The following is a 12335-nucleotide window of genomic DNA, read 5'->3' as shown; positions in this document are numbered from 1 at the left end:
TCCTCCATAGAAAGGTTTGTCCAAATTTTCAAGTCTTATTTAAAACACTTCAGGAAAATGACTGTGGATTATAGACATAGAGCAAATATGGCAAAAGAGAAATGTTAACTGCAAAGTGTGAGAAAGTCAGTGTTATAATTTTATATTTCTTGCTTAGAGTTCATTATCATGGAGACCTACAGACACCCACCCTAGTTCTCCTAACCCTTCAATCAGTGTCCAAGGCTGCTTTACCGATGATGGCATTCCTGAGGGCACCTTTGACATCCTTGTTCCTAAGGGTGTAAATCAGGGGGTTGAGTAAGGGGGTGACAAAGGTGTAAATGAGGGCAAATTGGCGGTCCTCCTCCACAGAAGAGACAGATTGAGGACGCAGATAGACCAAGGCACAGAAGCCATACTGTAGCAAGACCACGGTGAGGTGGGAAGAGCAGGTGGAGAAGGCCCGGCGGCGGCCCTCAGCAGAACGGATGCGCAGGATGGCCATGGTGATGAACACGTAGGAGACAGAAATAAGGATAAAGGGGACAATCAGCACGAGGATGCTCACGACATAGAGGACGGCCTGGTGCACACGGATGTCAGCGCAGGCCAGCCTCAGGACCGGAGGCACATCACAGAGGAAGTGGTTGATTTCCCGGAGGTGTCCACAAAAGGGCAAGGTGAAGATTAAGGATGTGAGCTGCAGGGATAGGTAGAGCGCCAGACCCACAGCACAGCCCACCATCTGGATGCACAGCTTCTGGGTCATGATGAGGGTGTAGTGCAGTGGGTGGCAGATGGCCACATAGCGATCATATGCCATGATTGCCAAGAGAAAACAGTCAGCACTACCAAGTGTGACAAAAAAGAACATTTGGGCCCCGCAGCCAGCCAGAGAAATGGGCTTCCGGGCTCCAAAGATGTTGGAAAGCAACAAGGGCACCACCACGGTGGTGTAGCTGATCTCTATGAAGGACAAGTTGGACAGGAAGAAATACATTGGGGTGCGCAGGGAGCTGTGTGTGCACACCACCCAGATGATGGCTGTGTTGCCACAAAGGATCATCAGGTAGAGGAGGAGGAAGAGGACGAAGAGAAGGGCCTGGAATTCAGGGACAGCAGTGAATACTCGGAACACAAACTCAGTGGGACCGGACTGGTTGAGGACAGGGCTCCTAGCAAACATGTCTCCTGCAAAAAAGAACAGAAAGTGCTGAATCTTCCTTTGCTGAGTTCATCTATTAGCTGAAGAAAATAAGTGACTTTAACTTTGCCAATATCAATGCTTAGAATAAATGTACATAGACGGTATGGTATGTGTTTCTAAGGAAAGCTCATGAATGGGATATATACTCATCTGTAGACATTTCTGGTGACAAAGATGTATAGATATTTCTGGTGCAATGTATTTTTTTTTACCCTGGTATATTTTATTATTATTGCTGTTATTGTTATGATCATTTTGTCATTTAAAAATAATTTTTTCATTACAATTTATATTCAATATTATTTTGTATTAGTCTCAGGTGTATAGCATAGTGGTTAGACAATCATATAGGTTACAAATATCCTCTGATATTTCCAGTATCCAACTGGTACCATATTACAATATTATTAACTATATTTCCTGTGCTGAATGTTACATCCTCATATTATTTTGTAACTATCAATCTGAATTTCTCAGTACTTCACTTTTTTTTTTTACTCTGGCATTATAAATCAAATTGACAAGGGCTATTCTCACAGCCAGTTGGCCTGGAGGTCAAATCCCCCCCAGTGTTACCTACAACAATCAAGGCTTAACTGCAACAAGACTGCGCACAAAGACCACAAGGGGGTGCATCAAGAAAGCATAAAAAATGCGGAGACAAAGAAACAGGACACAACTGACAGAAATGGAGGATATAGAGTTCAAAAACCACACTTTTAAGGTCTCTCAAGAACTGTCTAGAAGCTGCCGATAAACTTAGTAAGGCCCTCGAAAAGACTGGTGAGACCGCCGATAAATATAGTGAGATCCTCAAGAAATCTAATGAGACCCTCGATGTTGTGATAAAGAACCAACTAGAAATTAAGCATACACTGACTGAAATAAAGAATATTATCCAGACTCCCAACAGCAGACCAGAGGAGCACAAGAATCAAGTCAAAGATTTGAAATGTGAAGAAACAAAAAACACCCAACCGGAAAAGCAAAATGAAAAAAGAATCCAAAAATACGAAGATAGTGTAAGGAGTCTCTGGGACAGCTGCAAGCGTACCAACATCAGAATTATAGGGGTGCCAGAAGATGAGAGAGAGCAAGATATTGAAAACCTATTTGAAGAAATAATGACAGAAAACTTCCCCCACCTGGTGAAAGAAATAGACTTACAGGTCCAGGAAGCGCAGAGAACCCCAAACAAAAGGAATCCAAAGAGGACCACACCAAGACACATCATAATTAAAATGCCAAGAGCAAAAGACAAAGAGAGAATCTTAAAAGCAGCAAGAGAAAAACAGTCAGTTACCTACAAGGGAATACCCATACGACTGTCAGCTGATTTCTCAACAGAAACTTTGCAGGCCAGAAGGGAGTTTCAAGAAATATTCAAAGTGATGAATACCAAGAACCTACAACCAAGATTACTTTATCCAGCAAAGCTATCATTCAGAATTGAAGGTCAGATAAAGAGCTTCACTGATAAGGAAAAGCTAAAGGAGTTCATCACCACCAAACCAGTATTATATGAAATGCTGAAAGGTATCCTTTAAGAAGAGGAAGAAGAAGAAAAAGGTAAAGATACAAATTATGAACAACAAATACGCATCTATCAACAAGTGAATCTAAGAATCAAGTGAATAAATAATCTGATGAACAGAATGAACTGGTGATTATAATAAAATCAGGGACATAGAAAGGGAATGGACTGACTATTCTTGGGGGGGAAAGGGGTGTGGGAGATGCGGGAAGAGACTGGACAAAAATCGTGCACCTATGGATGAGGACAGTGGGTGGGGAGTGAGGGCGGAGGGTGGGGTGGGAACTGGGAGGAGGGGAGTTATGGGGGGAAAAAAGAGGAACAAATGTAATAATCTGAACAATAAAGATTTAATTAACAAAAATAAAAAAAATTGACAAGGGCTAATTATTTGCTTGTATTTAATAAAACAAAAAAGTTGTATAGTTGTAGATATTTTAAAAATTAGCTAAATGGGTGTGTAGTTCACTATTTTGGTAAATTATTATTGAAGTATGACATACACACAGAAACTTTCACAGATCTTAAGTGTAAAGCTTGATTTATTTTTCACATAGTAAAGATACTAGTGTAACCACTACCAAAATTAAGAAATAGAACAATTCTAATAACCTACAAGCATCTTTTGTACCTCCTTTCAGTATTATACCTCCCAAAGGTAACTACTTTTTCAAATGTTATGACTGGACATTAGTTTATGTTTCAATTTATATGTGTAATGATAGAGTATGTACGGTATTGTAACTGGCTTCATCATGATGTGTGCAAAGGTCATTCTTGATTGCTGTTCTAACAAGACTTTGTTCTTTTCATTGCTTTCGTGGTATCCCATTTTATGGCTATCCAATGATTTATTCATGGGTGGTTCACTTTTCAGTCAGTTTTTAGACTCCATATAAAACTAAAAAAAACCCCACCTTTCATTCTAATCCTTCTTGATATATACTCTTTATTTTCTCTCTTTTAAATATTTTTTTTCTAAGTTTCTAATAATTAACTTGAACTTTATAACTCAGGTTCAAATGAAAGAAAAAGATAAGGGAGTCAGGTAAAAATGAGTGGAGTGGAGCTGCATGAGATAAGAAAAGACCATAAGAAAACTATAAATGCAGTAGCAGAATTGAAGCAGGCATCAAAATAATTACATGAATAAGAAAGAGCTTTAGCCCTGACTGGTGTGGTTCAGTGGATAGAGCGTTGACCTGCGGACTGAAGGGTCACAGGTTCGATTCCAGTCAAGGGCATGTACCTTGGTTGCGGGCACATCCCCAGTAGGGGGTGTGCAGGAGGCAGCTGATCCATGTTTCTCTCTCATTGATGTTTCTAACTCTCTATCCCTCTCCCTTCCTCTCTGTAAAAATCAATAAAATATATTTAAAAAAAAGAAAAGAAAGAGCTTTACAAGCATCTGGGAAGGGAAAAATACCTATAAACTAGGCAATTTTGGTTTGGACACAACTTTATTTTCAATATAAAAACTCAAGAAACAATAGAAAAGTGTCTACAGAATTTTAAGAAAAACAAATTCTTGTGAAAGAACTCTATAACCAGGATTTAGTGATTTATGTTCAAAAGCAAGAGGCTTTCTCAGGTTTATAAACACTTAAAAATACAGTTATTTCTAAATACAGTTAAAGCAATTCCTCAACAAAGACTCTTGGATGCTGGGTGATTAATTAGAATACATAATTCACGATTGAGGAAATTGTAGTATAAAAACTGGATTTGAAAAATCAAATAGTAAAATATGTATTTAAGACTGAATGGTTAAATGCAAATATTGTTAAAAGCAAAATAATTCTCCAAGAATAATTCTTGAAAACATACATAATATAAAATGCAAAATTTAGTAAAGTCAATACATTATACATGAAAATGTATTTCTGATTGACTTAGATTCAAATATTTTTAAAAATGGAAGAAAGCTAAAAGATTTTTTTCAGATCTCAGAGTGTAACCAAATTATAATCAAATGAGCAAAGTTTACAAAAATATTTTGACAGAATAAAAATGTAAAGGTCTGTGGGGAAAATATAATAAGCAAACTGAAGAGAAAATGAAAATTTTTAACCCAGAAAAAAATAAATCCCACCATTAGGAAAATAGGCAATTCAAAAAAGAAATATGCAAAGGCTAACAAGTATATAAACATTCAATTTAAATAGTATTCAAATTAATATAAAATTAGACAAAATTGGGTACTATTTTCTGTTTACATACTGAGAGTAATGGAAAAAGGTAATACTGGTGTTAAAGTTGCAAGGAGAGATAATATTACCAAATATAGATACTGAAAATATAAAGTGCTGTAAAAATGTGTGGAATGCAAAATGATAATCTTTTATAATAAAAGGCTAAAATGCAAATCAACCGAATGGTGGAATAACCAGTTGCTTTAATGCGCACTGACCACCAGGGGAAGATGCTCAACACAGGAGCTGTCCCCTCATGGTCAGTGTGCTCCCACGGGGGTGGGGGGGTGGGGGTGGGGTGCTGCTCAGCCAGAAGCCAGGCTCATGGCTGTTGAGTGTAGTGACTGTGGCGGGAGCCTCTCCTGCATCCATGGCAGTGCTAAGGATGTCTGACTGCTGGCTTAGGCCCACTTCCCATGGGGAGCGGGCCTAAGCCATCAGTTGGACATCCCCTGAGGGCTCCCAGACTACAAGAGGATGCAGACTGGGCTGAGGGACCCCTCCCCTGAGTGGACGAATTTTGTGCACCGGGCCTCTAGTATACAATAAAAGACTTGAAGAAATGCATACACTTTAATTCAGCAGTATTATTTTAAGGATTTTTTTTCAAATAAACTAACCATGACTAGGTGCATAAAATGATTCACAGGAATGTTCATCACAGTTTTCAATATAATGGCTAAAAATTCTACCAACTTAAATATAAATAGTAAGAAAATGCTAATTATGGATTATCCATGTGATGAAACATTGCAACCATTTAAAAATTATGTTATAGAAAAATACTTAATAAGATCTGGAAGGCTCATGAAAAAGCAGATGATAAGATAGTATTATATCATGGTTCCATTTAAATATAATTATACCTATTAATAAAAAACACTTACCTTAAAATGTTAATAGTGAGTCTTACCAAGTTGATGGGATTGTGGACCTTTATGTATTTCTATGTTTTTCTGTATTTAAAAATTTTACAATGAATATACATAATTTTACAATCATATAATAAATGTTAAGTTTTTCTTTATCTTTGGTTTATTATTTAAATCTAATGTTGAGAAGGAAGGATAGTAGCATGTCAATCACATGGATTTTTATAGTCAACCAGATTTAGGTTTGAAACCTAGTCCCCTTATTTGCTAATTAAATTTCCTAGTAATTATGTTAATTGCTGAGCTTTGGTTCTCTAATGATTGGGGATGCGAATATGGAGCCTTATAAGGAATGTAGAAAGATTAAATGTGTCAAGTGTATAATGTGCCCGAGACAGGGCAGGTGTCCAGTGAGCATAACTGTCCTCCCCTCTTTTTCCCTCACCAGGGTGAGTTTCACTTGGATACTTACCTTTTAGGCCTTATCTTTTCCAGAGCAGATAGTGAGGCTCCTCTAGAGCTGCATCTTCCCAGGCCTTCTAGTTGGTCTGCTGAACCGTGAATAATTAGAAGAGTAAAAGAGAAAAGAAATAAGAAAAAGTAAAATTAAAGAGAGATTGCAGTAAAAATAATTCTAATTATTTATCATCAAAACCAAATAAAATAGACCTTGACTTAGGAAAACTTTTAAAAATGATTCTATCTTATTAGATAGGAACATCAAATGAGCAGCATTATACCCAACTAGGAGCAAACAAATTTTTGTGTAAAACATCCTTAATCTGAGGATAAAGCAAGGTATGTAGTACTGAAATCTGATGTCTGCTGGGACAGGCAAGCTAGGGCGATTTCAAAGAAAGAACTAGCACATATACCCAAGGTGAGGCTATAACATATTTAAAAAATCAAACGCATCAGAATTCGTACTTCCAAACTTTAAAAAATTTTTTACTCACTCTTAACGTTGTTGTTTCTTTCAAACCATATCTGGAGCTCCCCTGGGGTTATTTTCAAAGACTGCACATTTTCTTGAATGTCATCAGCTGTGATATATGTTCATACTTGGAGAACACAAAACTAGTAGCAAAACATTTAAGGTACAGTGAGATGGAATACAGTGAATAATTTAGGTGGTCACATTCTTCACTATAAATTTTGTTCAAAGTAAGAGTTTGTGAGGCTAATGTTGTGCTGTAAAAAGCATGAAAAATGTGGGTTTTTTTTTGGCTTTTATGACATATAAGAATAAAATCGTTGCCATTAGGTTTATTAAGTAAGATGTGTGGCACAGTCTTTGTATAAATTGCCTTCATGTTCACATTTTCAACCCTAAATAACTGATTCCATCACTCAATTTCAATTCTTTGACCTTGAAATAACCTGTCCACTGACACAAATGGAATATCTGACCATTTCAACATTTTCATCTGGCTAATGGGTGAGAGGTTGATTGCATTTTTAAAAGTTATTATTAGACATCTTCCCAGTACCAGTTCTTTATTTCATGTCTAAAAGAGCTCTTTTCTCTATTCTGAGTCTTTATCATCCTATTGCATGATGTGAGGCATTCAAAACTTCATTTCTGTATCACCTAACAGTCCATGCAAAGCCATAAACTATATTTATTATTCTCAGTCTTCTCCTCAAAGCTGTCCTCAGATAATCTCCCAACCCTGTTATCATCACCACCCATAGAACTCACTTGACTTCTGGGTTCCCATGTTTCTTCCTTGGGGAGCTGATGCTTAAAGCACTCAGTTTTTGGCAATGCCAGTTTGATTAACATTTCAATTAGGGCTCTATCTAAGCTCTACAAGGGCCAGACAGCCTGTCTTGTTCACCGCTATATCCCAACCACAATTGATTTGTTTTGAACAGATTGAATACTTTGTAGTTAAATCCCCATTATGCTGTAATTTCTTTAGTCCCACATAGATTGGGAATTTCTCAGCCCAATGATTTTTTTTTCTATTTGTCTGCTACATGCAGTAAAGGAAGATGTGGGTGAAATAGATTCAGTTGATAATGGATGGTGGGCAGCAAAGCAATTAAACTGTTGATGTACTTGTTGAACAAATAAGTTTGATAATGTTGGGATACTCATCTAGGTAGCAGTTAGTCCTTAATAGTTATGAAGCAGTATTACAATGTGTAATGTGTGTATAGTGCTAACCCGTAATCACAATGCATATATAAAACCAAACCAGTTTTGAAAATGTCAGGGAGCCATGAAACCAATAGCAAAGCCCAGTCATAGGTCAAGTGTGTGATCATTTAGAAAACATATGTAAAGTTAAATCTCAATATCTAGGAATTGTAAGTGAACTCAAGAGACATCTAGCCCTATCTTCTCATATCCTAGTATATGCAAAACCTGAAGTCCATCAAGGTTAAGCCTTGTCCAAAGTATATGGCTAATTATGTGCATACCTGAGGCCAGAATCCACATTCTATCAGATTAGTTAGCAGTGTGGAGTCTACACAAACACTTTTCATTTACATCAAAGACTATGTAACTTAGTTAAGAGAGTGCAAAGTTCCAGGCAGAAAGAACATTTCATCTGATTCTGGCAGTGCTGCTGAGAAACATGCGCAAACTCAGTCTGGTGCTATGCACACAGGTAAGAAAAGCAAAATCTTTTGTAGAATAATTTTACAACTCTTCAAAACTTCTCCTAATCTAAATTGTTTCTCCTAATGGTGACCACTGTACCATTCACAAGATATTTACAACTTTAGGAGACGGTTAATTTCTCAACAAGAGTATGGGATATGTATCTGCCATTTATTAGTTTTAGAACCATGGACAGTTACCTACTTTCTATGAATCTCAAGATTTTTAGCTACAAAGGGTATGCTATAGTTATCTTACAGGATATTGTGAGAATTAACAATAATTTACATTAAGTCTCTGCCTGACTTTTAGTAGATATTTTCCCATTATTTTTTGCATGAATAAATTATTTGTTAGGAAGCAATTTATTTCTTATGATGATTTTTAAATTTTACAATGAAAAAACCTTGTTATATTATAATGAAAATGCAATAATTTATTGACTAACAAGGTTTCTCAATTTCCTGACTGAGAATCTTGTTTCTCCAGCTTGGTATGGCTTTGGCACAAAATCAATTATGTCAGCTCAGAACATGGATTCTAGTAGCATTGATAAATTCATAAACTACCAAAATCCATGGGAATTTGATTTTTCTTGTCACTGGTATTCATGGGTCATTATTAAATTTTTGCAGAAATTATTTTACAAAGCATAGACAAAACTCAAGAGAGGCTTTAGCTTTGTCTGTTTGATTCCTTTGGGCTCAGAAGAGTTCTGCACCACATGAATGCTCTTCTCCAACAAAATCAAATGCCTGATTTCACTGTTTTTCTCCTTGCAGCCTCTGCACCAGCTCTACTGAACCACTTTCAGTTCCACAGTCTCTCTTGCTCTTGAGACTATGAATTATCTCTTCTGTCTGCCCTGGACACTCGTCTCCTCCCACTCCTTAACTACATCCTACTCCTCCTTCATAGATCAATTCATATTTCATCTCCCCCAGAAAGTGTTCCCTGATCCTTATCTTTCCCCAACTCTAGGGATAGGTATTCCTTGTATAAACTTTCAGAAAACCTCCTCACCTCAACTAAAAGACTGCTGTTCCTTATCAATACATAAATCAAGAAGAGAAATAGCTACTGAATATCTGCTGTGAACTCAAGTCTTGGTCTCAGCTCTGTGGGAGGGATAGAAGATAATTATAAGACTTTAGCCTCAGAAGGTTACATGACACAGGAAGAGAATTAAAACATCATCTGAGAAGCTAACTCCTAAATTGTGTTCCCTAGAACAGAATTCTTCATGACACTTCAGAAATGAAAATTTTCATGGTCAAATTATAAAACATTCACACTTTTTTTTTTTTCAAGATTCACAATGCATCAAGAACTGTAGCACAGCAAAGTTCTGCGTGAAGTCCTGTTGTAAAACAAACAGCTTAATTTTACCTCAAAAATTTTCCAAGTCTATTTCATCATAGAATACTCTTTCCCCCCACATAGCACTATTAAATGCTTATGATTTAATAATGCTACTTGAAAAAAGTGAGAACCATACCATACTCTTTAAGCTAGTTCTGTGGAGGGACTACTCAAACAAAAGGCAAAAGATCCATGTTTCATCCTAGCTTTACACTTATTACATATATGCTGCTGGGTAATTCAGCCATTTATCAAAATTTCATTTTCTATATCCATAAAAGTGAATAGTAAAACCTACTATTACTGATAACTGATTTGTTTTCTACAGTTTAATATTGCTATATATGAATATTCTCCCCTAATTATAAAGCATTGTAGAAATTTGTGTCTTATTATTATTTTTAGAAATAAACCCCAAATCCAATCAATCAAACAATTTATGTTTATTGAGATATTTCCTTACCACTTTGAAAATGTGCTTCATTCCATCAGCCACCTAAGACCAGGTTAACTTTTTGCTGAGATGCTAAGAGTTTCTGCCAAAGATACTAAGGGAGCTCTGCCAGAGAGCTCACTAACCCTCTATCCTCCTCTAACAGGATGAAACGGAATGAGGATCCACACACTGTGCAGTATCTCTTGGAGAGGCCAGCTAGACAGTATATGATACCTGCATAATATCCAGATGAGAATGGAGAAGTGTCCATTGGAAGCTAATATGCAGAAGAAGAGATACCTCTTAGAAATGTGTGTTAGGTTGGAGCAGGGTGAGAGGCATATCATTTGGAAGGATGATATTATGGAGTAATCCTAAATCAAGTCCTGAATGAGACCTGTCTCCTCCTTTACAACAGAAAACAAATTCTGATACATCCACCAAGAGTCCAGTCTTGCCCGATTTAGTCAGATTATTTAGTGTCAATTATGAAATCTCTTTAAAATTAATGGGTCTCCATAGAGGAGAAGTATCCCTAGTGGTTCCCCTCAAACTAAAGCCAGCTAAGGAAAATATTTGAGAAAAATTTCCCTAGTTGATAAACTAATAAGGATTGATGGGCAACTCTACTGCGTGGTCACCATAGACAATTATTATCTGGAAATTCCAGGGGGATGTTCTCATTCCTTTCCTATATGCACAGGGAACTTACTAGTGTTGTGCTCCAGACAGTCTCCCAGTGAGCACTGTTGAAGGAAAACATTGATTTCAGCTTAAGCTCATGAAACAACAGTAGTGTAGGCATCTGGAGATTTGGAGTCTAGTTATGGTTCTGCCATGTGGTAACTTGACCTCAGGCAACTCAGGAAGCTCTTATGTGGGCTTCCTCATTTGTGATAAGAGGTGTTGATTACCTGGACTCCATGGATCCTTCTAGCTCTAAAATTCTGTGAATTGTGTTATTTTCTTTAGAAGCAGAAGAATTTTCCAAAATCATCCTTTCTCATATTTGGTTTCAGTTTTCCTTATTCTACTTATTTCTGTCTCTTGATCAAATTTTCTCTCTGCTAATACTTTATACACACACACACACACACACACACACACACACACACACACACTCTCTCTCTCTCTCTCTCTCTCTCTCTCTCTCTCTCTCTCTCTCTCTCTCTCTAGAGGCCTGGTGCATGAATTCGTTCAGAGGTGGCATCCCTGGGTCTGCCTGGTGATTGAGGCCTATGGGAAGGGGGGCCAGCTGGGGGAGAGGGATGAAGGATGAGGGGCTGCCGGAGGTTGGCTGTGGGAGCATACTGACCACCATGGGGCAGCTCCTGCATTTAGCATCTGCCCCCTCGTGGTCAGTGCGCATCATAGCAACTGGTTGACCGGCTGTTCTGGTCATTTGGTCATAACTGTCACTTAAGTATATATATATACCATTGCCATGAATATAAAAAAAAAGCCGTGCATGTGTGTGTGTGTGTGTGTGTGTGTGTGTGTGTGTGTGCGCGCGCGCATAGTTATATTCCCAACTCTTAGCCTAATCATATTTTTAATGTTTCTACCTTTCCAACTCCTTCCAAACCTCACAAACTTAAAATCATATACTTTCTTCTCATTGCTGCCATTCATTTTAACCATTTTTAGTTTTCCTGTCACATGTCCACTATCAATAATAAAATCTTTGTTCAATAGGTAACAAATATATATTGAATTCCTATTAAGAGCCAGGTTCTATTTCCAGTGCTTGAGATACTTCAGTGTACAAAATAGACAACAATTTTGCCCACATAGAGAATATATTCTTGGAGGGGGGAAGATAATATAAGAATAGGAACATTTAATAATGTGTTCGAAGGGGTGAGTGCTATAGAAATAAAGGCAGAACAGGGTAAGGGCACTGGGAAAGTGAGTGTGAAGAAGTGTTGTGACAGATACAGCAGGTGCAGAGGCTGCTTTGTGTTCTGCGAAGGCCTCTCTGAGGCGATGGTCCAATGGTGATCTAATAGCTGACAAGCCAGCAGAAAAAAGGAAGGGAAAATGTTTTAGGGCAGAGGCAACAGCACATAAAAATGTCTTTTCTGAAGCCAAAATAAATGTATCAGATTTATCCAGATTTATGCAGATGTTCCCATA

At 37.5% G+C, this 12335-nt stretch overlaps 1 protein-coding gene across 1 annotated transcript; it reads right to left on the bottom strand.

Moving 5' to 3' along the window:
* Positions 1-208: 208 nt before the first annotated feature.
* Positions 209-1168, bottom strand: LOC118665452 (olfactory receptor 10Q1). Its single transcript, XM_036326902.1, has one exon. It carries the CDS (start codon positions 1166-1168, stop codon positions 209-211), a length of 960 nt encoding a protein of 319 aa, XP_036182795.1.
* Positions 1169-12335: the final 11167 nt, after the last annotated feature.

This window comes from Myotis myotis, unplaced genomic scaffold, assembly GCF_014108235.1.
Source record: "Myotis myotis isolate mMyoMyo1 unplaced genomic scaffold, mMyoMyo1.p scaffold_m19_p_10, whole genome shotgun sequence".
Lineage (NCBI taxonomy): Eukaryota > Metazoa > Chordata > Mammalia > Chiroptera > Vespertilionidae > Myotis > Myotis myotis.
Note: the sequence above shows the minus strand (reverse complement) of the source record. Positions and strands in the feature narration are given on the sequence as shown.

What these genes read in the sequence shown, in the direction of transcription:
- LOC118665452 (XM_036326902.1), bottom strand. Translation starts at nt 1,168, where the DNA reads ATGTTTGCTAGGAGCCCTGTCCTCAACCAGTCCGGTCCCACTGAGTTT.